General features: G+C 51.9%; 1 protein-coding gene and 1 long non-coding RNA gene across 3 annotated transcripts; one reads left to right on the forward strand and one right to left on the reverse strand.

Moving 5' to 3' along the window:
- Positions 1-2,525: 2,525 nt before the first annotated feature.
- LOC106781541 (uncharacterized) lies at positions 2,526-8,801 on the reverse strand. The gene is made up of 5 exons (XR_001378176.3): positions 8,646-8,801; positions 7,938-8,054; positions 7,390-7,528; positions 3,294-4,469; positions 2,526-2,846 (listed from the first exon to the last, which is right to left on the reverse strand). It is a non-coding gene; the product is annotated as an uncharacterized lncRNA (long non-coding RNA).
- STX1B (syntaxin 1B) lies at positions 8,400-27,153 on the forward strand. Of its 2 annotated transcripts, none has more exons than XM_023655611.2 (10): positions 8,400-8,964; positions 17,067-17,141; positions 17,350-17,449; positions 17,541-17,615; positions 20,354-20,427; positions 20,807-20,915; positions 21,113-21,186; positions 23,090-23,227; positions 23,328-23,438; positions 23,698-27,153. In XM_023655611.2, exons 1-10 carry the CDS (start codon positions 8,935-8,937, stop codon positions 23,776-23,778), a joined length of 867 nt encoding a protein of 288 aa, XP_023511379.1. In that variant the 5' UTR covers positions 8,400-8,934; the 3' UTR covers positions 23,779-27,153. The 2 variants fall into 2 exon arrangements, with proteins under 2 accessions (XP_023511379.1, XP_070087996.1); XM_070231895.1 differs by lacking the exon at positions 8,400-8,964 and adding an exon at positions 10,644-10,696.
- The last annotated feature ends 57 nt before the right edge of the window (positions 27,154-27,210 follow it).

Below are 27,210 nucleotides of genomic sequence, written 5' to 3' on the forward strand. Positions count from 1 at the left end.
ACTCTGCTGCTTGTCTGGGCTCTTCCTTCCCTTTTCCATCTCCTGAGCCCCACTGTGCGCCAGGTCCTAGGCTAATGGCCTTGCCGACTCCTGCACATCTCTCACGTCTTCACTTGGATCTGACACACCATCTATTTTGCATATTTATTTTATATCTTGTCTGTCTTCACCCCTCCTCTCCACCCTACTAGAATGTAAGCTCCAGGAGGACAGGGATTGTCACTGCTGTATCCCCAGCACCTACAACACTGCCTGGCACATAGTAGCTGGTCGATAAACATTCATGCATGAATGAAATTATTTCTTTTTAATTTAATATTTATATAGCATTTACTCTGTGCCAGGCACCAGTATAAGCACTTTATAAATATTTACTCATTTAATCCTCATATCAGTTCTATGAGTCGGTACTATTACTGTCCTCATTTTACAGAGGGGGAAACTGAAGCACAGAGATGTTAAGTAACTTGCCCAAAGTTACGCACTAGTAAATGAGACAGCTGGAATTTGAACCCAGAGAGTGGAGCTCCAGAGTGTATGCTCTTAACCACGACACTGTGACCCAAGGAAAACACCAGCCAGGAGTGGCTCCCCATGTCCCACCCACCTTTGGGGACTTTCTGCTAACTGTTGATGCCCTGCTTTAGATCATCTCGGGGTAGGAGGGAACAGACTGAGCCTCTCTCCTTCCCCGTCACAGGGTCTCTCTTTCACACCTGCTGGGTTGGGGCTGACTGCTGGGGAGGTTGTTGGTCCTCCTCCCTCTCATTGTTTGCTGTGTCCCTGGAAGCCAAAGCTATCCATGCATGTCTCAAGTAAAGGGCGTCTGTTCAGCATACAAGTGTCTCTGAGGCTATTTTTGTGCCAAGTCCCAAAGGCCACAGAGATGAAGCCCCCACAACTCTCTCCTCATGATGTCTTTTGGGCCTGACCTTGATCACTCCCTAGGGTTCCATCTGAGAACCTCTCCTCTTCAAACTCTACACACACTCTTGTGGCTTTAACTGGCATCCATATGCTGGCTCCAAAATCCCTATCTCCGGCCCCAAATTTGCTCCTCAGCTCCAGACCCCTGAATTCACTTGCCTCCTGGACATCCCCTCCTGGAGGTCCCACAGGCATCTTAAACTCAACGTGTCCCAAACAGGATGCATTATCTCCCCCTGAGAATCTCCTAAATCAGCTTTTGTTCCTCCTGTTTCCTCTCCACAGGGGTGACACCAGGTCACCCATGTCATAGCCTTGGCCTTGACTTTCATGCTAACGGTGATGGGTCACACAATTTGTCAGAATAAACTCCATAAAAATACTAGAAGAAAATGTGGGCAAAATCCTTTATAACTGTTGGAGTGAGGAAGGCCTTTCCAACTGCAACTTAAAATTCAGAAGCTATAAAATGAAAAAGTAATACATGTATCTACATGAAAAACTTTTGCATGGTAAAAACATCAAAGCAAAATCAAAAGACAAACAACAAACTGGGAGACAATATTTGCAGTTCTTATCACATACAAAGGGCTAATCTCCCTACTGTTTAAAGAGCTCCCACATATTGATAAGAAAGACCAACAGCTCAGTAAAAAAAATGGGCAAAGAACACGGCAGATCACAAAAAAGAAAATACATAAGGACTAAACACATATGCAGATGTTCAACTTCGCACATAATAAGAGAAATGAAAATGAAGATGATACTGAAATACCACTTTTTATTTACTGCATGAGCAAAAAAAATCTCTGTTTGACAAATCGCTCTTTTGGCAAGACTGGGGAAACAGGGACTTTCACCCATTATTGGTGAGACTGCAAAATGATACAACCCAGGGCCAGCCTTGGTGGCCTAGTGGCTAAGTTTGGCGTGCTCTGCTTCAGCAGCCTGAGTTCAGTTCCTGGACATAGACCTTAACCACTCTTCTGTCAGTGGCCATGCTGTGGCAGCAGCTCACATACAAAAAAAGAGGAAGATTGGCAACAGACATTAGCTCCGGGTGAATCTTCCTCAGGAAAAACAAAAAAGATAAAACCCAGACAATATTTGTCAAAATTATAAATGCATATACACTTTGAACCAGCAATCCCACTTGTGAAAATCTATCTGAACAGTATTCCTGCTGTATCAGTTAGCTACCGCTTCACAAAAAAACACCTCAAAACTCACTGGTGTAAAATAACAATGATTTATTGTTTCTGCAGATTCTAAGGATGGCCGGGTGGTTTCTCTGCTGGTCTTACCTTAGATTACTCAACTGGTGGCAGTCAGCTGGCACCCTGGCCGGAGCTGGATGGCCTCTCTCATACTCGCATGTTTGGGACCTTAGCTCTAATGGCCCGGTTGGCTGGGGCGGCTGAGCCACTCTCTCTATGCTGTATTTCACCCTGGGTTTCTTCACAGCATAGTAGCCTCAGGGTTCCAAGAGGATGAGACGAGAAGCGGCAAGGTCTCTGGAGGCCCTTCTCCGAAGTTACACAACATGACTTCTGCCATATTCTATTAGTCAAAGCAAGTCACAGTCTGTACAAGAGGCAAAGGGTGGAGAAATAGGATTTTTATTCATCATATCTATGCGTGTGAAATGACACATACATCAATGTTATTCATTGGGTAAAGTTTGCAATGGATTAGAAACTTGTCCAGTAGCAGGTATGCAGCTGTCAAAAAGAATGAGGGGGCCAGCCCCGTGGCCGAGGGGTTAAAGTTCTGTGCACTGCTCTGCTTCGGCCGCCCAGGTTTGCAGCCCAGAGTAGGTGCAGACCTACTGTGCTCATCAGCCATGCTGTAGAGGCATCCCACATACAAAAAATAGAGGAGGATCGACACAAATGTCAGCTCAGGGCAAATCTTCCTCACTAAAAAAAAAAAAAAGAAGAAGATGCTCATTATGCATAAATATGAAAGTGCTTCAAAATATATTGTTAGTTAAATATCAAGGTATAGAATGAGTGTATCATGCTACTGTTGTATAAGAAAAAGAGTGTGTGTCTGTATCCTCATAAAGAAATCCTGGAAAGTCACATAACTAATAAGTCACATAAACTAATAAAAGTACTTCCATATGGGTGGTTTATGAAAACAAGGTGAGTACAATTGTTAGAGTAAGAATTTTCACTGTAAACCTTTTATATTACTTAGACTTTTGAACCATGTGAAACTATTACCTATTTTAAGTAATTATATCAAAGAAAGAATGGTAAAGGGGTATTTTTAAAGCAAAGAAATCTGCCTTAGTCAACTCGGGCTGCTGTTAACAAAATACCATAGACTGGGGGCTGAAACAAGAGATATTTATTTCTCACAGTTCTGAAGGCTGGGAAGTCCCACAGCAAGGTGCCAGCAGATTCAGTTATTGGTGAGGGCTCTCTTCCTGGCTTGCAGAGGCGGCCTTCTTGCTGTGTCCTCACATGGCAGAGAGAGGAGGCTCTGGAGTCTCTTCCTTTTCTTGTAAGGGCACTAATCCCATGAGTGGCTCTACCCTTAGCACCTCATCTAAACATGATTACCTCCCAAGGACCTACCTCTTGATGCTGTTACGTTGGGGGTTAGGCCTTCAACATATGAACTGGGGGAGGATGTAGACATTCAGCCCATAACAGAATGCTGTGATCAAACCCTCACCACAGATGGCTGTGCTGGTGAGCGGTACACAAGGCACCACACGAGAGGGCCACCAACCACATTGTGGACATCACATATTTGAATATTTATTACAAGTTATCTGCTGGATGGAGGTAGAGTGCCATGAGGAAGGGATACCTTTTCTCTTCGCACAAGGGTGCAGTAAGGGTTGGTAGTAGCCCTGACTATGTGAAGGTTGATTGGGAAATCAGTTAGGAATCACCGCAGGCCAAAAATAACATGGCCTACACTGAGGCCTACACTGAGAGCTGGTGGGGATAAAACATCCACTCAAGAGACAGAAGCTATCAGACAAGGTTGCAGATTGGAAGGAATGGTGAGGGAGTAGCAGGGTCCTAGATGACAGCTGGGTCTCTGGCTCTGGCTGTATGTGGAGGCAAGTTTGGTGGAATAAGAGAAATACCTTAAAATAAATTGCCATTATAAATCATAGCAACAAACTATTAGGAAATGTAAAATCACTGTTTACAGAAGTATATAAGGCCTAAGTAAATCTTCTAAAAATATGTTAATTTATCTCCTTTATGAGATAAAAATTTTATCGAAAGACTTTAAAGTCCTAAGCTAATGGATAGATATACCATGTAAATGGATAGGAAGACTCAATATTGTAATGACATCAGTCCTCCCAAAATGTATCTACAAAGTCAGCACCATGATCCAGTCTCTGCTGCATGACATTCACTCTGGTTTGGGTGAAGAGAAGAGCTGGGGTGAGCCCCCAGGGAGGCAGATACCAGCTGAGAATGTTTCAATAGTCCAGGATTTCTGCCTGGATTGGATCTCAGCTCCTGCTTTGAGTAAGTTATTTTAACTCTGTGCTTCAGTTTCCTCATCTGTAAACAGAGATAATAATAGCAGTAACTTCAGATGGTTGTTATGAAAATTAAATGAATGAATATACATAAAACAGTTAGAACAGAACTTGACGCATGATAAGCACTACATAAGAATCATTTATTGCTATCGTTATTATTATTAATGTTACTGGGGCTGGCCCCATGGCCAAGTGGTTAAGTTTGTGTGCTCTGCTGCACCAGCCCAGGGTTTTGCCAGTTTGGATCCTGGGCGCAGACACGGCACCGCTCATCAAGCCATGATGAGGCGGCATCCCACGTGCTACAACTAGAAAGACCCACAAGTAAGAATACACAACTATGTACCGGGGGGCTTTGGGGAGAAAAAGGAAAAAAAATAAAATCTTTAATGTTATTAACATTATATTCACTTTACAGGTTCATGATGATTTGAACAGGCGGTGGAAATAGTGAGGAGAAGGATGCCTGACCAAATTCTGGGGGCCTAATGAAGAAAGCCTGAAAATGATCTCAGGGAAGGAGGACAGGAAGGGGTGCACGCTAGGATAACAGTGCTCTTTCACATCTGCTTCAGTAGAGGTTTCCACGTTACAAGTGGCTTCCATGCTTATTTTCTCATTAAATCCTCACAGTGGGCCTGAGGGATGAGTATTATAGCCCATTTTATAGATTTGGAACCTGGCCTTAGACAAGTTAGGTAACTGGCTCCATGGGGACAGGCTGATGTTTGTTTTGCTTGCCACTGTGTCTCTGGCACCAGAGCATAGTCCTGGCCCAAAGAGTAAGGCCTCAAGAAATACTCACTGGTTAATGGATGAAGAGGTCAAATCGGTGTTAATTCTTTTGTTCCTAAAACAGCAATTGTGACAGGTCCTGCGGCAGGTACCATGGGGGAGGTGGAGGTTAATCAGAGGGGGTCCTTGAACATGAGGCACTCAGAGCCCAGCAGGTTGATAAGCTATGTCTAAATGTATCCACCTGAAGTACTGAGTCTTCTTTGAGGGACCGGTGCTCTTGGAAGTAGCACAAACCCACTGCAGAAATAAACCTTTGTTGCAGTAAGTCACTGAGATTTGGGGGGTGTTTGTTATGTAGCATAACCTAAGCTTAGCCTTGCCTACCTGATAAACTGTGGTTCCCAGGCTTGACTGAAAATAGGAATTGCCAGAGGTAACTGCTAAAAACCCAGATTCCTGGGCCCCAACCCAGATCTACTGAATCAGAATTTCCAGGGAAGAGGCCTGGTCATCTATATATTTGACAGCCTTTCCCTCCAGCTTCAGGAGGGTCAAGAAAGACTCCAGCAGCTAAACTAAACTTTGAAGGAAGAGTAGGAGTTGGGCTTAGAGATGTGAGAGGGAAGGGTGTCCTAGGGCTCAGGAACAACATGAGGAAAGGCACAGAGGTGGGACCGTGCAGGAAATAGCTTGAGACTGGAATCAGGGTACAGGAGGGGTGGTGGTATACACTCAAGTGGGAAGTTGGGTCAGGAAGTCTGGGCTTTATCTCATGAGCATTGGGGAGCCTGGGAGGTTTTCTGGGCAGAGGCTGGCCTGGTTATATTGATGCTTCAGAAAGGCCACTGAGGCAGGGAGACAGCACAGGAGGCTGGTGCACAGTCCAGGTGACCACCTCACAGGGTTATGGGATTGACTTTCAGTGATCGTTGATGTGATGAGCTCAAAATCCCTAAACAATGAGAGGAATCACCATTGTTATCCCATCATTTGTGCCAGTGTCCACCTTCAGAGCTGCAGCCAGATTCGAGTTGTGTGCCTTTCACTCATTCATTCATTTAACGAGTATTTCTTGAGCACCCACTATATGCCAGGAGCCATGGTGCCACTGGTGAACCAGTAATGAACAAAACAAACAAAAATCCCTGCCTCCATGGAACTTTTCTTTTCTTTATTCCTGAGTAAAGGTGTGAGGGACTCTGCCATCCATCCACTCATTTATTCATTCAGATTTTTTGTGACCATCTACTTTGTGCCTGACCTTTTGTTGGTTGCTGGGGAGAAGCAGACATGAGTCAAGCCCAGGCTGGTCCAGTGCAGGAGCAGACTCAGCCCACAACTTGTGAGCCTGTCTGCCTAGACTGCTGGCAGAGGCTTGAACTGGGCCTTGAGGGATGAGAAACCTGACCATCAAAGAAAGGGCTAACCAGGGTACTGGGCAGAGGAAACTGCACAGCGAAAGAGTGCGAGGTGTTTGGGTCCACGATTCCTTGGTGTGGTTAAGGCCTGGGGTCCACGGCACAGGGAGGGAAGTGTGGGATAGATGAGGTGATGGTGGTGGGATTTGGCTACTGCGTGTCATCCCGGAGTTGTTGGTGCAGGGGGTTGATATTGTCACCTTTGTTTGGGGGACAATCACATTAGCAGCTGGGGAGAAAGGGGCTGGAGGTGGGAACACCAGAGAGGAGGCTGTTCTAATGGTCCAGGTGAAAGCTGATGAGGGCCTAGACTGACCCGAGGTGGTGGGGATGGAGTGGACCAGGAGACAGCTCTGGATTTGGCAGTTGAGGGAGGAGCTATAACACTGGTTTTACAATCAAAAGATGCAAGCAAGAGTGCCTGCTCTGCCCTTTAATAATCTGTGAACTTGGATCTGTTACGTAACCATTCTAAGCCTCAGTTTCCAGATCTGGACACTTGGGATAACAGCAGTAGCTGCTATGAGGTTGGGAGGATTATGGGAGCTACTCAGCATAGCACCCGGGACATGGTAGATGCTCCGAACTTGGTAGCATTATTATGATGAGAGAGAGAGCCAAGGACAGCTTTGTGCCTGCTTTGAGTGACTAGGGGGATGGAGATGCTATCTCTGATGGTGAACACAGGAAGGAGCACCTTGGGGGAAGGCAAGGCCACCACAGTCTTAGAAGTTCCAACATCAAAGCCCTGGCCTCGCTCACTCTAGTTATGGATCTACTCACATCTCTGATGGCGTCTTTTGTCTCTGTATTCTTGGTGCCCAGCTCAGTGCTCAGGCATATGGCAGGTGGTGCCTTTGAGGAGCAGGATCTGGCTTGCAGGTAGAGATGTGGGTGTTGTAGGCATGAGGTGCAGCTGAATCTGGGGAGGGGAGAGGGTAAAGAAGAGAACCTGGGATGGGGCCCAGGGAACCCTGATGTTGAGGGGTTGTTGGAGAAAGGAGGAGTCTAGAAAGAGGCTGGGAAACAACATCTAGAGGTTGGGGGTGGGGAGGGACAGGAGGTAAGGGGCAGGTGGGGAGCCAAAGAGAAGAGGGTTTCAAGAAGAAAAAGGGCATCAGGGTCAGATCAGGCTGAAAGATCATGGAGGATAAGGCCTACTGACTGGTGGATGGATTTGGCATTAAGGAGGTTGCAGGGTACTTGGCAAAAGCAGGTTCAAGGCCTGTCGAGGCCAAAGCCCCATTGCAGGGGTGGAGGAGTTGATGTGATGTTAAAACATGGAGATGGGGAGAGGAGAGGTGGGCATTAAGGAGAGTGATGCAGGGTACCTGACCCTCAGGAGTACCAGCATTCCCCTCTCAAGAAGGATGAATTTCGTTCTTAACAGTCAGAGCCATCTAAAGATAAGCCAGGAGGTCTCAGGTGGGGTAGTGAGCACTCTGTCTCTGGAGGTAGAAAAGCAGAGCTCTGAGACCCACCACTGCCCAGGGACTCTCAAACTTAGAGTGGGGAAGGCTGTGCCAAAACACAAGCCCCTTGTCCTCCTCAGCTAGGCTTGGGTGTATCCCAAAAGCCACCTAGAGGGTCAGTCTTGCTTATTTCTAGGGTCCACAGAGCCTCCTGCAGGCACTCACAAACACATCCGGAGGTGGTCGTGCACGGGCTCACACGGATACTCAGACACAAAACAAAATCTATCTATGTCTCCTGGTGTAAAGGGATTCACAGCACCTCTCCCCAGGTTATTCTTTTAATTTATTCCCTTATCCTTTTTCTGCCGGTCCACCCCCACCCCACCACAGCAACTCGGGCCTCCCGCCGCATCTCTGTCTCTCTCTGCATCTCTCCCTGCTTCTCTGGCCCTGCCCTTCCCCACCCGCTTCTAGGCCTCTCCAGTCTCCCTCCCCCTGAGTCCCCCTCCCCCTGAGTCCCCCTTCCCGGGACTACAACCCCCAGGCACCCCCAACCCCGGGCGCTGCGCATGTCCCCTGCTCCCCGCCCCCTCCCGGTTCCCCCCTCCCTCCCTTCCTCCTTACCTCCCTCCGCCCCCCTCCCCCGCGCTTCGGCTCCCGCATCCCTCCATCCAAGCCTGTGCCGCAGCCGCATCGCCACCGCAGCCCCGGCAGAGCTGAGCCCGGCCCAGGCCCCTGTCCCTGCCCGGCCCTTGGCCTGCCGCCCCTGGCTCCGCCCCCGCCCGCGGGCCACCCCTAGCGGCTCCGGTGTCCCCTCGGCGCCCCCAGACCCCGGCCTCCAGCATCGAGGCAGGAGGCAGGGAGCAGCAGCAGAAGCAGGAGGACGAGGAGGAGGAGGAGGAGCCGTCGCAGGATGAAGGATCGGACTCAGGAGCTGCGGAGTGTGAGCTTGGGGGTGGGGAAAATGGGGGGGCGGGACCCCAATATTTGAGGAGCGCGTGGGGGTGGAATGGGGGAGGTGCTGGGATGTGGGGGGAAATGATGAGACTGGAGGTTGGTGGCAGGGGCACCCCAATATCTGGAGGCACCTGATGCCCCCAATGAACCTGCATTTTGGGGACAGTGGCTGGAAGGGGTTGGAGGCCATTAAGACACAAGAGGGCAGGAGAAGTCTCTGGGGCCTTGGACACCTCACATTCTACCGAGGGCCCTGAGGTCTGATCTGGGGATAGGAGAGAGTAAATGTCAGGAGAGAATTGGAAGGTAGTGTCATGCCCTGGGCAGATTTGCCAAATTAGAAGGATGGGGCCGGTTACTGGGCCAGGCTGAGTCTGGTGGGACCCAGATTTGAGGGGTGCTAGGAAGAAGGACACAGGTTGGGACTGAGATGCCAACACTGGGCAGTGAATGAAGCGTGTGTGTGTGCACTCTCATGGGTTGTTCCCCATGGGGAGGGGGCACCTCTCAGAGGCAAAGAGGAAAGGAGTGGCCTCAGAAGACAGCCAGAGGGCCAGGGCCTGACATGGGGTGACCCCAGAGGTGAGAGATGGGGATGCAGAGGAGAGGGGCACGAAGTTCTACACACAGGGCCTTGGAATTGGGTTGTATGACATGGACTGTGCTCTGCTGGGGGTATATGGGGCTTCCTAAACAGTCAGGAGCAGCTCATGCGGGCCCCGGGTCTGCAGGCCTGAAGAGGCCTGGATCTAGGAATCTGGCCAGGCACTTAGTTGTGTTTGGGTGACCGGGGAGGAGGGCTGCCATTTGGAGGGGCTGTGGAGTGGGGGCTTGATGAGAAGGGTTTCTGAGGTGAGGAGGATGCTCGGGGATTTGGAGAAATGACCTGGGGCCCAAGGAGGCAGCGCTGACAGCCTGCTGTGTGCTCATGGCCTGTGGTGTTATGTTAATAAAGTCCTAGCCCTAGCCTGTGTATCCTGACACACTGGGTCTTTGCCAGGAGCTTGTTGCTTGTTACTCCCAGGATTATTACTCCATTTGACAGATGAGGAAACTGAGGTTTGGAAATGGAAGGAACTTGCCCAAGGTCACCAAGCAAGTGGGTCGGAGGATCAGACTGGAATCGGGGTTTCCCGTCTGCCAAGTTGACATGTGTCTCTGCTTTGTTGGCCTTTGAAACAGAAGTCTCAACACGGGGGGTAAACGCTCTGCCTTCAGAGAGCTTCTGGATTTGGGGATGGGAGCGAGGTTAGACAACACAAGAGGAAGGGAGTCGAGGCGAGTGACTGTTGTGTCTGGGGAGAGATGGGTTGGCAAGTGGGAAGGAAGGAGGAACTGGTGGTTGAGGGAGGGAATTCTGAAGGTTTGTTTCCTTATTAAACTTTTCCTGAATTTATGCTCAGGCATCAGGAAAATGACAATAATAAAAATAACCAACACTCCTGTGCCAGACACTCTTCTAAGTGTTTTATATGCTTTAACTCATTTTGATCCTCATCAAGCAACCCTTCAAGGCTGATACTAGTATTATCCCATTTTATAGATAAGGAAACTGAGGCCCAGAGAGGTTAGCTTGACTGGAGTCACACAGCTGGTAAAAGGCAGCCACGCAGGCTGGCTCCAGCATCATGCTCTAAACTCCCCTTCTCTCCTGATGCAGTTTTCAAAGCAGGTTGCCATCCGTAATCTCATCAGACTCTCACCAACCTCCTGGTAAGGTAGGTAGACTGAGAAACTACCTCACTTTATAGTTGAAGAAACTGAGGCCCAGAGTGGTTAAATAACTTGCCCAAGGTCACACAGCTAGCAAGTGAGGAGTCCAGATTTGAATCCAGATCCCCTGCTGCCAAGATTATTCCATGACTCCAAAAGCCAGAGAAATGCAAAGTGAGTTGGAGTGAGGCTGTGGTGGAATTGTGGTACAATTAAAGAGAGAGGGAGGGAAAGGCTAAGACAGGGATGGAGGGGGAGGCAGAGGATAGGAGTCCTCATCTGAGTGGGTCGGGGGGCCCTGCCCAGAGGCGAGCAGTGCTGTCTGCTGGGGCTGTGGGGGCAGCCAGGTGGGGGAGGTGGGAGGTGGTGTGGAGGGTGAGGGGCTGAGTGCTGCTGGCTCTGGTGTTAGTCACAGCTCAGGGAAACTGGAGTTCGGGTGGGGGCGGGTGGGGCGGAAAGAAGATGCCAGATGTGAGGAGTACAAGGGTCTCCCTGCCAGAGTTGAGAACGAGGAGGCTGGGAGGCAGGAGAGACTGGGCAGGATGTAGGAGGCTGAGGTAAGGGGTTTCTGAGATGCAGAGAGGGATCTGGGAGCAGTGGTGGGAAGGGATGTGAGCCCAGAGGGCCTGATTGTCTTTCCAGCAGTACCTTAGAGTTTCCGAGGGGTTCTCAGATCTGTTTATCACATCGTAGCTGAGGGCACAGACTGGGGAGTCAGACTGTCTGGGTTCAAATCCCAGCTTTGCTACTTCCTATGTGACCTTGGGTAAGTTGCTTAACCTCTCTGGTCCTCAGTTTCTTCATGTGTCACTTGGGAATAATAATAGTACCTGCTTTGCAGGGTTGTCCTAAGGATTGAAATTATTAATATGCAAAGTGCCTAGAGGGGCCTGGGCACAGCAGTGCTCTCTGAGTGTGTGTTATTCCACAGCTGACTTGTTTGTTTCTCTTGAACCTCACATTAGCCTCCTGAGATGGGCAGGATGTGACCCCTAATTTATCTTGGAGAAAACTGAGGGCCAGAGAGGTAACCCTGACTTGCCCAAGGTCACATAGCTGTTAATGGCAGAGCCAGGATCGAACCAGAGTTTTCTGTCTCCAGATCACCAAGCACCTTTGGTTGGGAACTGGGAGGCGCTGGGCTGGAGTGGAGGCTGCAGTGGGGAGTCAGTCAGCTGGATTGGTGTCCCAGGGTCCGAGGCCTGGGGCCAGGGATGGGGCTCCGGGAGAGAGGAGGGCGAGCAAGTGAGGTAGAGAGGAAAGTCGGTGGGAGAGAGAAGGCACAAGGGGACATGTGGGCTGCAGCCTGGGAGGTGGCTGTGGAGTGGGAGGCAGGAGACAGGGGCACTGGGGAGACTGGGCAATGGGAGAAGGTATGGCCTCCCGTGAGAGAGGCTTGAATCTGAGGTCTCGTGGGAATGGGGGCTGCAATAAGACCAGTCATGTGCCCTGAGGCAGGGATTGAGCACTGGGTGTGGGACAGGCATGGTCGGCGCTTTAGAAAGCAGGCCTGAAATCACAGAAGGAAAGAGTGGCCCAGTGTGCGAGAGAGTGGCAAGGACCAAGAGAACACTGGGCTGTGCACTGGTGTCCCCTACTGCGGACTGGGCTTGTTTCTGCCATTCAGATACACCAAAGTCCCCGCTGCTTGAGGGCCTTTGCACTTGCTCTTCCCTCTTCCTTGACTGTGGCACAGTTGACTCCTTCAGGACTTAGCTCAAATGTCACCCCCCCCCCCCAAAGGCCCTCCGTGACCATCCTGTGTAAAGCTGCCCTGAGGCACGTTTCTCTATGTCACCTCTCCTGGTTATCTCCCTCCTGCTGCTGAGCACAATCTGAAATTGTCATGTTCATCTTTCATCATCTGTCCCCCTCCACTGGAATGTCAGCTCCTTGGAGGCAGGGCCCTCTTCCTCTCTTGTTCCCCACTGTATTCTCAGCAGTACCTGGAAGAGAACTTGGCACAGATCACACATATTTGTTAGATGAGTGAATGACTCAGTGGGGCAGAGGGGGCACAAGGAAGGGAGTGGGTGGGGAAGGCAGAGGAGAGAGGTTGGGGGGGAGGGCTAGGCTGCACGGTGGGAGGGAGAGAGGCCCAGGTCAGGGAGACAGATGGACAGAAGTGGGGGAGGGCACAGTGGAGAGAGGCTGCTGCCTCTAGATCAAATGATGCTTGCACTCCGGGGAAGCATGTGTGAGCACGTGCATGTGTGCATGGGCACACATGTGTGTTTACACACACACTCTATGACTTTTCTGTCACCCAATTCCAGTCTCTTTCCACCTGTGTTTTAGTCACCAACTCACCATCTGTCTCTTTGGTCACCGACTTGCTGGCTCACGTTGTCCCTGTCCTCCTTCCGTCTACGCATCTGTCTATGTTGTCTCCCCTGACTGACACACACACACCAGGGCCCTTGGGTCTCTAATGGGGAAGGACTGAAGCTAGAGGCTTGGATCTTATGCCCCCTATTCCCAAGGTGGTTTCCAGAAGGCACCCAGGCTCTCTGCACTCTCTCATTTAATTCTCTCAGGCACTTGAGGAGTTGGTGAGCAGTAAGGGCAGAGAGCCTGGATCAAATCCAGGCACCACTCTGTCAGCACCCCATCAGCTGTGTAATCTTGGGCAAGTTGCTTGATCTGTCTATACCTCAGTTTCTTCATTGGTCAAATGGCAACAAGAGTAGTATCTACTTCATGGAGTGGTTGTAAAGATTAAAGGAGAAATGCAAAGCACTTGTCACAGGGCCCCACTCAACGGTAATCAGTACATATGTGTTAGATGGATATAATTCTTATCTTCTTCATTTGCACATGAGGAGACCGAGGCTTGAATTGTCCATAAAGTGGATCTGGGCACAATTGGTCATCTTTTCCTGGATAGTCTTATTTGCCCACACCCTGCTTTCTTGTAGGCTGGCCAACTTCTTCCAGAAATGGAAGCTGTGCTCATTATTAAACGCACACACCTCAGAGCAGGGAGGGCCCTTGGTGAGCACATGCATCAGCCCACCCATTTCACAGAGGAACGGGGGCCCAGAGAGGGGCTGAGATTTGTCTGGGGTCACACAGCAAGTCAAGTGGAGGCTAGCATGCCTGGCTTCCTCTCTGGGCTCTTCCTGCAGCCAGGCACCTCTTACTGGTTTTCTGTCCTGGCCACAGGAGTTCAGCAGTACTGAGGACACAGCAGAGCGACTCTTTGGGGCCAGGTAGGAATAGAGGGATGAAGAAGAAAGAACCTGGGATTTAGCACCGGACAGTTCAGGTCCCACCTCGGCCTTATTTGCTGTGAAGCCTTGGACAGGTCAGGCAACCTCTCTGAGCCTGTTTTCTCATCTGTAACATGGGAGGGGTAGGGGGTAATAGCCACCCCTCACCAAGCAGTTATTCTCTGGCAGGATTAGGCATTTTCCTGCCTGGTCTCATTGCCTCCTCCTGCCTACCATTTGGGGTAGACATTATTACCATTCAGCACATGCAGAGGCTGAGGTTCATGTAGCCTTCTAGTTATTGACCTGGCAAGTTCTTCAGCCTCTCTGTGCCTCCATTTCCCCATCTATAAAAGGGAGCTATAATAATATCCACCTTGGGGGGTATTATAAGAATTAAATGGGTAAATATATGCAGAGTGCATAGAACAGTGCCCAGCACATTATCAAATGCTATGGAAATGTTTGCCATAAGTATAATTATGTTGGCCAATGCTCCTTACAGAGTTTTAATAAAGATTAAATGAGATAAGAAGAATGTAAGACCTATGGAAAAGGTGCTATCAAATGCTAATATTTTGCTAGGTTTTCAGGGCTTTCCCCAGATTGGGCCTTAGCAGGGGCTGACCCAAGAGGGAAGATAGCTGGGGGCAGAGTCCCCTGAAGGAGGTGGCTTGGTCTCAAGCCTTCGAAGGGGTTATGGGGGGAGGCATGTCTTATATGTCTATGATTTCCCAGTCCCTTCAGCCTGGGTGTCCTTGGGCAAGTCACTGTCCTTTTCCCCCCTCTGACCTCCTGTCCCCTCATCTGTGAAACGAGGGACAATGCTATTTGCTCAGCCTTTCTCACAGGGCTATGACGGTGAGGATCCAAAGGGATTAGAGATGTAAAAGTGTTTGTAAACCGCAGAGGATTATTAGCTCTGAGCTCTCTGTAATTATTATACCAAATAAGTCATACTTGGGCCCTCTACCTTCCTCTTTCACCAACATGTAAACAGGCAGCCAGGGATGCCCCAGGGCAGAATCTAAGGGAACTGGCTCTGGGAACAACAGGAGAGTGAGAAATTAGACTTTAGGAAGTCTAAAGTCAGCATGGGGAAGGGAAAGAGACAGAGAACAGGAAAGTTCCCGGTCACCTGGGCTGAGGGTTGAGTGCTTGAAGGCAGAGAAGGGGCAGAGGAGTGGCTTTTGGCTCAAAGGGAAGGAAACCTCATGGGGTAGTTAGCTTTTTGAGGACAGAGCATCATGGAAGGCCGGTGGGTCCTCACAGATGAGCTGAGCATCCCAGAGCCTCTCAGGGCCAAGGTCAGTTGGGGTGGAGGTCAGGTCAGGTGGAGGCTTGAGAAGCCAGAAGTCTTATTAGGGTCCCCAGTCCCCACCTGGTGCCACCCCTTCTAGGGGCAGCTGTGTGCAGAGACAGAGGAGCCTCCCTTTCCAGGTGGATCTCTGGGATTATCTGGAAATTAAATGGAAGTGCTGAACACATTTTCTGACGCGGCGTGGGGCCCAGTGTCTGTGGGGAGAACCCCTGGAGTTCCATCTGGGCAGGAAGCTGGGGCGGCTTCGAGAGCATCTGGCTGGAGGGCTCCTCCTGGAGCTGCCGGGGCGCTGCTGACTCCGAGTTCCCTCGCCTGTCTAGATTGCAGCTAGGTCCCATCTGGCTTTGTCTAGGTTCGATCTGAGCTGTCTGGAATGTGTCTGCGCTGAGTCTAGTTCAGTCTGAGTCTGTCTGGTTTATGTCAGGTTCAGGCTGCAATCTGCAGACCCTGTCGAGGTTCGGTATGAGCTCCTTTCTTTAGATCCCACCTGGCTACACCCCAGGTAGATGCTGTTGGGATCGTATCTTGATTTCCTTCAGGCTCTGGTAGTTAGATTTTGAGTTTTGGCTAGGCTTTGTCTGGAAGTCAGGGTGAGCTCTGTTTAAATTTCCATTGGGGCTGATTAGGGCTCCGGATGTAATTAAGCTCGATGGGCTCAGCTTTTGCCCTCAGACTTCAGTCCCAAACAGAGAAGAGTCTTGGGTGAGGAGTGTGTGGCATTGGGGAGCCCTCCCTGCTCCCCCTCCTCTTTCCCAGCTCTGAATGAGTGTGCAGACCTGAGGCTCAGAGAACCTGGGAGAACAGGCCCAGAGGGCCCTCCCAGATGTCCTGGGGGTGCAGGTGAATGTCTAGGTGTCCACACGTGTCAGTGTGCAGCTTTGCTGTGGGTCTGTGTGCGGGTGAATGTCAGCATGTCAGCATATCTCTGTGTGGGTGTCAGCGGGCCCATTTCTGTGTGCCTTGTGTGTCAGCCCTTCTGTCTGTAACGCTGGTCTCTTGGCGGTGGTGGTGGCGGTGTGGGTGGGTGAATCCCTTTGTGTCTCTGAGCCCTGGAGATGGAGGGCTGAGCAGCTGCAGGTTGCAACTGGGAAATCCAAGCAAGTGAGAGTGGGTGGGTGTGAAGTTGGAAGAGGCTGGATGAAAGCAAGTGAATACACCAAGCATAGTCAGCGAGGGGCAGAGCCACTGAGGGGGGTAAGAGCAGGCAGGAGGAGGAAGACCCAGGGAGGTCGGGGTGCTGCCTGTGTCTCTCCTCCAGCCCTCGCTGGGCCTGACAGTGCTTGCTCAACTTGGCGCCTGTGGCCCACTGCTGGCAGTGAACTGACCTTGCAGAGGGGACATGGCTGGTTGTGTGTAGGCTGGAGGGGAAGAGAAGGGGAGCAAAGTGAGGCCTGGACAGGAGCGGCTGGGGGTGGGGTGGGGGGTTGGAGAGGGTCAGGCTCTTGCGACTTCCTTCCAGACCCCTCCTCGGAGCTCAGAGCCAATTACTGCAAGGCTGACATTTAGCTGGTTGTTACAGTATTGAAATACTTCCATATGGTTGGTTAACAGCAGCTGTCCTGAGCGCCACCAACCTCCAAAGTGACTGCACTCACAGGACCACTTCCACGCCCTGAAAGGGTTCCTTTTGCTAATTCCCTCCAAGGTTTCCTTTGGCCTATCAGCTACCTCGCCTCCAGGAACCTGTTCCACAAGATTCCAGTGTTCCTTCTGATGACCTGGTGCCCTTGCTGTCCCCCCTGCATATGACCCCTCCCAAGACCCCTGCTCTGAGCCTAGAGCTGGGAGCCTCGGGACCCGGCTAGGGACTGCTCATGTACTCCACCTTTCTTTTCTTCTCAGGCGAAAGACAGTGATGATGAGGAGGAGGTGGTCCATGTGGATCGGGACCACTTTATGGATGAGTTCTTTGAACAGGTAACTGAGCTTCCAGTGCCCCAGACCCCAAACCTGGCCCCGAGCCAATAACTTCCTTTTCCCTGTCTCTCCACTCTCTACTCCCACACCCCCTTGACCTTTTACCAGTCCTTCTGAGTCTGGCCCATTGCCCTGAACCCTAACTGAGCCCCCTGGATCCCTTGTCTGGCCAATGACTTGGCTGGGTATAGTCGATTTGCTGCCCCAGGTGGAAGAGATCCGGGGTTGCATTGAGAAGCTGTCGGAGGATGTGGAGCAAGTAAAAAAACAGCATAGTGCCATCCTGGCTGCCCCCAACCCAGATGAAAGTGAGTGCTGCTGTTGGATGACTGGGCTTGGTTGGGAGGAGGGGTCTAGGGTCCCATCCAGACTTCTCACCCTCCCTGGCCCTCCCCTCAGAAACCAAACAGGAGCTGGAGGACCTCACTGCAGACATCAAGAAGACGGCCAACAAGGTTCGGTCCAAGTTGAAAGGTAAGGAATGCAATCCCCCGACTAAGAATTCTGCCCTCCGTTGGAGCAGACAGGTCTTTCTATGAGGAAAGTCGACAGACTTCCAGGAGCCAGATTCCTAAACAATGAGAAAGGGCAAAGCTCCAGATTGCCTTCCTTGCTCCAGATTCTTTGTTTTTGTTTTTTTTTTAAAGATTTTATTTTTCCTTTTTCTCCCAAAGCCCCTGGTACATAGTTGTGTATTTTTAGTTGTGGGTCCTTCTAGTTGTGGCATGTGGGATGCTGCCTCAGCATGGCCCGATGAGTGGTGCCATGTCCACGCCCAGGATTCGGACCGGTGAAACCCTGGGCCACTGAAGCGGAGCGCGATAGCCCAACCACTTGGCCATGGGGCCAGCGCTGTTCCAGATTCTTTGGAGAAAGACACATGACAGGGAAATGAGGGAGAAGAGGCTTTCTGTCCACATTGCATTTGAGTTCTGCTGGTTTTATCAGCATAAAGATCCACCAGAAAAATATAGTCTTCCAAGTGGCTTTAGTTTCATTAAGGCCTCATTTCTCCAGAACAGGTGCTTGGCGTAGTGCTGAGCGCCCAGTAGGTGGGCTCAGCAAAAGCTTCTGATTTGGTATCCTCAGCTCAGGACAGATTGGACTGTGTGGCTGACATCAGGTGCTGGCACACTTTCAGAAGGGACTTGCCAAATGCTCATGTATTCACTCTAATTTAAGGACTTGGGTGCTGGTAATAACCACCTTCCCCTAAAGCATTGTGCATTGGGAACCTCCTTGTCTGCTGGTGCCAGGGGAATAGCAGTGTTACCATGATGCTAATTTGCTCATGGTAATTCAGCGTCAGAAAACATTTGCCCAGCACCTACTCTGTGCGAGGCACATTGTTGGGCTTTGGGGAAAAGGACCCCTGTCAGCCCTGAGTGCACTGACCTTGGTCCAGGGAGACAAGGATGGGGACTCTGTGCCCTCCTGGACTTGATGGGAGGGCATGTGTGAGCCTCCAATGCTGATCTGTAAAAACAAGCCTTTTGCACACAGGAGAGTGTGCTGGAAAGGAAAATGACCTCAACTGGGAGCACATTAAGTGCAAATCCAGGCTGAGGGAGTCCAGTCTCCATCATCAACTCATTCTGGACAAGTACCTTACCCTCAGCTTCCTCCTCAGTACAGTAAGAAAAACTGAAGCAACTTCAAAGCTGGCTTAAAAAATTTTTTTTGTAGCAAAATCTTTTTTTTTTCCCCAAATGAAATCTTACAAAGAACTCTAATATATAAAACACAGAGAGAAAAAAATGAGGCTGATCTAGGGTTGGGAGGCCCAGGGACCTACCTGCCTGGCCTCCCCTTCACTCTTGGCAACAGTCCCTGAAATTCCTTCTCAGAAACAGGATTCCGTGGAACACAGTTTAAAAATCCCTGGGCTCAACAATTTCTTTGGGCCCATCAAGCTCTGACCTTAACACTCCCTATAAGACCATGAGGAGGGCTCCACGTTTTAGGGGTTCAGGAATAGACCAAGACAGAAACTAGGGAACGCGGCTGTGGCTTAGAGAAGCTGACCTTCGAGACCTCCAGGAAAAGAGGGAAGATTCTCTTCTTCTCCATCTTCTATGTGGTGGCACAAGCTCAGGCTTTGTGTGTCACCTTGAGTGAGTTGTTTTACCCATTTGAACCTCACTTTCTAGCCTGGAACGTTGGCTGATATTGCTGAACTCCCAGGGCTCTTGTAAGAAGTCAGTAAGACCCTGTAAAGAACCCCTCCCTCCAGGGCTTGGCCCCAGCCCCAAGTCTGACAGTAGGGTCCCAGTCTGGGCCAGAGATTCTGATATCCCTGGATGTGTGTTCCTGTGCTTTTCCCACAGCAGCTGGGCCAGAGCTGTCACTCAGTCACTGTGCTTGCCATTGCTGGCAGGGAAGCGTTGGGGTGCCATCCAGCCCTATACCTCCCCGGCTGCCAGCAGAACAGAGAAGCGATGTTCTCAGGAATGGCCTGGAGGCCCTTCCAGGTCTGAGAGGGCCTGGTGATTCATGCCTGCTGCATTTTCCAAGCACTGTAGATCTTACTGCGAGCTCTCTTTTAGAAAATCTGAATGATGAGTGTCAGGAGTGCCTGGTCCAGAGGCAGGAATCCCAGTTAATCGGTGCATTTTTCCAGAACATCCTTTAGAAATGGGGATTCCTGGGACGGGGATCACCTTGCAAGGCAGGGGGAGAGCACTTTTCTCTGTTGAAGCAACCATCCACTCACCCTAGAATTTTCCAAGGAAAGGGCAGCCACTAGAACCTGACTCACCTGAAAGTTCCTTCCTTCCACCAGAAAAATCCCAGGGTGGGTTCCTGTCCCTTTCCAGAGGCTGTGGGAAGTGGAGTTCCCCGCACACAGGAGACCCTCCAGTGGACTGGGCTCGCACCCCCTCGTGCGGTAGGGCAGGATTTACAGCTGTGGGATTCTCTAAGACCCATCCTTCCGCCAGAACAAATAGCCCCTTCTGTCTGGTGATCAACTGACCCTCAATCTCCCCTTCTACCTGCCTTTCGGAACCCCTCAAACGTCTGTCCTTTTATTCGCCGCCCTGCTGCCTCCTTACTCTGGATCCTTTACTGGGTGCCACATGGCCCTCGCCATGGGTGTGACATCTCTTCACAGGCCTGGGGCCTGCCTCGGAGTGTCGACCCTTCTTACCTCCCGATCCCCCGCCCCACATGCCCCGGATCTCCCGCCCAGTCAATGCCCCTCTCTCCCGCAGCGATCGAGCAGAGCATTGAACAGGAGGAGGGGCTGAACCGTTCCTCTGCGGACCTGCGCATCCGCAAGACCCAGGTAGGAAGCGGCGGGGATGGGACCGGGCAGGGGAGGAGGCCCGGCGGGAGCTCGGCTGGGTGGGGTGGGCGGGCCAGAGCAAAGCACAGCGGGGGGGTGCCCAAGGAGTAGTCTGGAGTGGGGTGGGGCTATAGCGGTGGGCCGAACCGGGCCGCGTTCCAGTGCGCTAACGCCGGCCGCAGCTGGTTTGGGTGTGGGTAGAGAGATCGAGGGATAGCAGGTGTGCACTTGTGAGGGGTTGGAATCGCGGCGCGACCTGAAGAAGGGACCGCTGGCTAACTCAGCCCCTCCTCCCTACTCCGTCCCTCCTCTGCCTGCCGCCCCCCCCCCACCCCGACCCCCGCCTCCGGCCCATTATATGTCTGTACCCCCATCCCAGCACTCCACGCTCTCTCGGAAGTTCGTGGAAGTAATGACCGAATATAACGCGACCCAGTCCAAGTACCGGGACCGCTGCAAGGACCGGATCCAGCGGCAGCTGGAGATCAGTGCGTGTGCCCCCGCCCTCCACCCCCAACTACCCAGGCCTACCCAAGCCCCCTTCCAGGGTCCTTCCTCTCCTTGGAGGGGGCGCCTGGCCTGAGGCTGGGTTGGAACCGTGGGCTCCCGGGTCCCTGCCCCATCCCACCACCTCAGGCCCCCAGGCTGTCCCAGTCCCTGAGCAGGCAGTCCTTTCCCCCTACAGCCGGAAGGACCACGACCAATGAAGAACTGGAAGATATGCTGGAGAGCGGAAAGTTGGCCATCTTCACCGATGATGTGAGCCCCGGGTGGGGGTGGGGTCTGTTTTTAGGAAGCGTTTGCTTCTCTCTTGCTAAGCTTGGGTTGAAGTCAGAGTCCTAAATCCACCCTGGAATAACAAGCAGTAGGAAGCCTGAACCTGGAACTGGGGAATTCCACGGGGGTAGAACGGGAAGGCACCCCCATCAAAAGGGCAAACGGTAGTTTGCCAGGCACTGTTCTAAGCACTTTACATATTTACATTTACCTGCTAACTCATTAATCCTCACCACAACCCTCTGAGGGAGCTGCATTTCACAGATGAGGGAATCTGACCCAGAGAGGTTGAATAACTTGCCCGAGGCCTCAGAGCCAGGATTTAAATCCACAGTCTCAGTCAGAGTCAGTACTCCTCAGTTCTAAGATACACAGCTCCCTACTGAAGCAGGTCATTTCACCGAATGACTAATTTGCCTTCATTTTGAAGATTTTTTTAAAAAGCAGTTTTAGTTTTGCTGAACTTTTGCACACTGCCTGCCCTGGGCGTTTCACGTGTGAGTCGATGGGCTTCCCCCAACATCAGTTCTTCTTTCTCTTTGTTGACTTTTGCCCCGGCCCGCCCAGGTCTGTCTCTCTCTCTGCTTCTAGTGGCGGAATGGCTCTGGTTAAGCTTTCTGGACCAGGATTAAAGGATGTTCAGTGACTGTCGAGCAGAGCAGTTTTCAGCAAATTGTTATTTAGATAACTGATCTTTGTTAAACTAGCTGTGAGCAAATTGATTGAGGGCCAGTTAGCCTGGAACCCCCCAAACAGCTCTGCCGGACTGTCTGTCTGAGAATGGAGGGAAGCCTTGTGAGAGAGTCTAAGGGGACAGAGCTAATCCCTGCCAGTTAACCCACCATCATTGCAATGGAAACCCATCATTACAATACAGGGTGGCCGGTACCGTGCCTGAAGGCTGTGCAGCATGCAGACAGGCAGTAAGGTGGTCGTTAATTACTGGGGTCAGGAAGGGTTTCCTGGGGAGAGTAGGATTGAGCTGTGCCTTAAGAGACGAGGGGCATTTATTTGGACATGGGGAGATGGGCGAAGGACACACTAGACAAAGGGAACAGATTGAACAACGACTGGGAGAGTGGACCACTTCCCAAACAGCCAGTGGATGATTTTGGCCCTTATAGGATATGGAGGTGATGAGGGTGGAAGGGGAGACTGGGCCTTGACTGCTAAGGTAAAGGAGTATTGCCTGTGGGTAGTGGGGAGTTCCGGAGGAGTGGCTTGATGTGGTCTGAAAAGCGAATGGTTTGGGAAGGCATTTGTGGGGAGGAGGCGGACCTGATTGTGGGTTGGAGTCTCTCCCCCTGACTCTTGAGGCCTCAGTGTGTTTCCTTATTATTTCTCCCCGACCTCATGTTGTGGGGGCGCCAGGGAACTTGTGGGCACACTGCCTTCTCATCTGGGCCTCCTCCTCTGCTTCTGCTCTCTCTGCTGTGCCCTCTTCCATTCCCCTGTCTGCCTTTGACTAGATGGGGCCCCCAATGCTGGGGGTCTCCTGCACCCCCGTCTCTCTTCCCTGGGCTTCCCTGGTGTGTGATAGAGAAAGCCCTGGGGTGCGGTGGTGGGCACAGGGCAATTTTTATTTCTTGTAATTTAACAAACTTCTTTTTAGTGCTTACTGTGTGCCAAGTACTGTTCTGATTAGTGCACGCATATTAACTCACTTAGTCTGCACAACCACCATGTGATGTGGGCACCGTTATTCTCCACCTGTTCTAGGTGGAAGAACTCAGACCCAGAGAGGTTAAATAATTTGCCCACGCTCACAACTAGTAAATAAAAGCCAGATTTGAACCCAGATGCTCTGGCCGCAGAGTCCGAGCTCTTATGGGAGTGAAGGGTGGTCTGCAGCTTCCCCCCCTCGACCTCACCGCCATCGCCCTAGATCAAAATGGACTCCCAGATGACGAAGCAGGCGCTGAACGAGATCGAGACGAGACACAACGAGATCATCAAACTGGAAACCAGCATCCGCGAGCTGCATGACATGTTTGTGGACATGGCCATGCTCGTGGAAAGCCAGGTACTGCCTCTGCCACACCACTGTGGAGCCTCCTCCAGGTCCCTGGGGTCCCCTCTTCCAGCCCAGCCCCTACCCCTCCGTATGCACATCTGGTCTGCAGGGTGAGATGATTGACCGCATTGAGTACAACGTGGAACATTCCGTGGACTATGTGGAGCGAGCTGTGTCCGACACCAAGAAAGCTGTGAAATATCAGAGCAAGGCCCGGAGGGTAAGCCGGGGCAGGGAGCCTAGGGAGTGGGTGGGCCAGCCGAGCCGGGGGTGCTGGGCCCAGGCCGGGTTGAGGTGAGCAAGGAAGTATGTGCAAGGCCTTGTCTCTGGCTCTGACCTCTTACTTTTTCTGTTTTCTCTCCCCTCTTCTTTTTCCTCACACCCTTTCCCTTCCCTTTTCCCCATCTGTCTGTCTGTCTCTCTTTAACTGTCTGTTTCTCTTTCTCTTCCTTCTTCCCTATCGCCCTTCCTGCCTGCAGAAGAAAATCATGATCATCATTTGCTGTGTGGTGCTGGGGGTGGTCTTGGCGTCATCCATTGGGGGGACGCTGGGCTTGTAGGCCCCCCACCCCTATCTCTCCCAGACCCCTCCCCTACCACATCAGGAGCAATACCCCCACCAGCCCTTTCCATCCCCTGCTCCAGGCTCACCCCCAAGACAGACCCAGGCAGCCCCCCTTCACCCCCATTAGACCCTGGAGTCCCTGGACCTCACCCTGCCACGGACCACCCCTGCCCCCCGCACGTAGATAGCAGCAGGTGTGATTCCACATGCACACCAACATGCATGCCGCTGGCACATGCTCGAGACGTGTGGACACCCCAGCGTGTGTGTGTATGTGTGTAGATGTGTGTAGAATCACCAAATCACTCTTCTTACCCCCCACCTCGAGTCTGTGCTGTCTGAGCTTCCCCCCTTCTCTTGGGTTGTTGTGTAGACTATGATCAGGTACAACAGAGCAGCCCACCAAGCCCCACTCTGTCTTCTGTGAATAGGTGTGTGTGTGTGTGTGTGTGTGTGTGTGTGTGTGGCCACAGATCTGTGGACACACAATTTGTGTGCGTGGAATTTTGTGTTTGAGTGTTTCCATCCAGTGCAACATCACTTCCTCCACTGACACCCCTCCCCTGTGTCTGCTATAAATGGGGTGGGTTGCGTGGGTACAGACACTCACATTCACTTTCCCAGAGGATCCAGGGAGACCCAAATACACATAGGCCATGGCAGACACCCAAGCATGATACAGAGCACCCTTCTGGCTTAGTCACCCCAGGGGCTGACACATGTCCTGGGGAGTGTGTGTGTGTGTGTGTGTGTGTGTGTGTGTGTGTGTGTGTTGTCAGCCTGTGGAGTTCAGCCAAGGTGAGTGGAAGCATATGTGTGTAAATAACCTAGCTTGGCCTGTGTATACATGTGCACTTCCCCCAGCAGGTGATGAGAGGGACACGTGTGTGTGTGTGTGTGTGTCTCAAGGATGTACATGAAGTGTTGGCAGGTCTTCTCCTCAGACAGAGCTCTCCATATCGTGCACTGGACACCTGTTTTGGGTGGGCACAGAAATCTGTATTTCTATGCTGTCTAGAATATGGGTGTGTGTGTGTGCATGTGTGTGTATGGAGGCTTTCTACATAGTGTTTCTGCCCCTGTGTGTTATACACACACACGTTTATCTTTAAAGACGTGTGCCCCATCCAGGTTTGTTTATGCAGATTTACTTACCTCCCACTTCCCCGAGCCACTGACCAGTATCTGGTATGGCTACACACTGCTACGTCAACATTGTACAACTGGAGCTTCCTGCCTGCAAAGTCTCAGAGCCCCTGTGCACACATGCCCAGATGCTTATCTTTCTCTGTCTCTGCCAGAGGATAGGCCTGCACCCGTGAAGGTTTGGCACACCTCAGTCTGCTGACACATGCCATGACTGAGGAGGGCATGTGCAGGTGGCCACACTCAGGCACACACATACACACTGGAGCACGCGTGCATGCTAACATGGGCATGGTGCCCCTACAGGCCTGCACCCATTTGCACACGAATGCCTCCTGAAAGGGCTATTGGTAGGAAATGTTACTGATGAGGCAAATGTCGAGGGCCACCCCAGACAAATTAACAATGAGAGCATGCCTGCCTCCCACACACTGACCTCAGAGCTGGGAGAGGCCAATGTTTGTCCCCACTGCCTCAGGGACCCTTGAGTTTGGGGAACTGTTTATTTCAGACGTACTGGAACGGCCAGTGTGGCAGTGGCCACTCAGGATGCGCTAAGTCCCAGGACCCATCCCCTGATACTTCTGCTGAAATGTTGGCAATAGCTGTTCCCCCATCAGGGTGACTCTGAAGGTGGGACACAGGCCTGGGTTTCTGACGGTGAGGAAAGGGCTAGCTCCTCCCTTGTTGTGTGGACAACAAACGCATGGGTGGTTTGTGCATTTGGAGGCAGGTGAGAAGTACACGAGGGAGGACAGTGTCAGAAGCCCCCCCACTCCGTGGCCCAGGAACATGGACCCACACTTACAGGATGGAACGCACAGGTGCAGGAATGTGCCCTGCCCTGGGCTTGGGGGCACATGTGCACAGGGTGAAGGACTCAAGGGTGTGTGCAGATCATTTCCAGGGTCCACTTCATGTAAAGCATGTGTGAGAGACATGACCTTCCAGAGTGTGTGTATGTGTGTGAGAAAATGCAGGTGTGACCTTCCAGAACACAACACCCCTCCCCACTCCCACCCCAGCTCAGATAGCCAGCCCCTTCCCCACCTGGCTGTTTGGGCCCTGCCTGTATGTGGCCAATACATGTAACCCCCAAGGTGGGCTGTCCTGAGGAGGGGAGCCTGCCTGTACATTCCCAGAATGCCCTTCTGCAGGACAGGAAGTTCGCCCCGTGTCTGACTGCAACCCTCCTGCTCCCATCTCAGGCTTCTTTGGGGACATCAGAGCAGGCCCCAGCAACTCCCTCCTTTTTCCTTCCTGCTGCCCAGCCAGGACACCCTTTCAGCCCAAGTGTTTCCAGAATTTCCACAACCTTGGGGCCACAAGAAGGGTGGAGACATGGCTGGAGTGATGCTACTGACTCTTTGAGTGCTATTAGGCCCATAGCTGCCCATCTCTGGGCCTCAGTTGGACCAGAGGGTCCCCAAGGGTCTGCTATGCCCCGGCTTCTACAAGTCACACACATCACACAGTGTGTTTGCTTGTTGGCTGCAGTGTCTGTGTGTCCTGGAGTGCTGTCTGGGGGCTGGTGTCTTTTGCATGTTCTCAGACAAGTGTGTGCTGCCCACCCTCCATGCACCCACAATCATCAGGCCCATGCGTGCCCCATGGGTGGTCCCAGGCCTAGCCAGGGCTTGCTGCTTCTCCTCCCCCTTTCTTCTTAGCCCTCCCTCTCACGAAGCACACTGCGTGTCCATCCCATGTGCCTGTGGGTTGATGCACGCTCTTGCCACGCCTTGAGCGTGTGTACATGATGTGTTCTATGCATTCACCCTGCCTCCCCCCAGCCTGCCCCACAGAGGACAAGATGGGTGGCCCTGGCTCCCTTCTCCCCCACCCACCCTGTGCCCGCTGTGCAGCCATGTGCGTTGGCGTGTGTTTCCGTGTCGCTGGCGTGTCACGTGACGTAGCCGTGTTTGCTGACATGAGTCCCTGCCCCTTCTGTTTCTCCGTTGGTTTCTAGAGCTCTTTGCCTCTCTTCCCCAGAGGGGACAGGACTCCTGGGGCCTGGCTGGGGGCCCAGAGCCAGGCCACCCTCTCCTGTTAGCCCTCAGAGTCCCATTTCTCTCTATTGGTGACCAAGTTGCAAATGGATAAAACACAGGAAAATTCTGCCCCGCCCACCCCCCCTGCATGTCCTGTCCCCAGAGCCCCCCACCCCCACCCCGGGCCAGGTCGGGCCCTGTGGGACGGGAGAAATAGCAACCAATCCAACAGCGGGCGTGCTGTGTGCTCACTTCCTTCTGTCGACACATGGGCCAGGCGCCGTCGGGAGGGG

Source organism: Equus caballus, chromosome 13, assembly GCF_041296265.1.
Source record: "Equus caballus isolate H_3958 breed thoroughbred chromosome 13, TB-T2T, whole genome shotgun sequence".
NCBI classification, from domain to species: domain Eukaryota; kingdom Metazoa; phylum Chordata; class Mammalia; order Perissodactyla; family Equidae; genus Equus; species Equus caballus.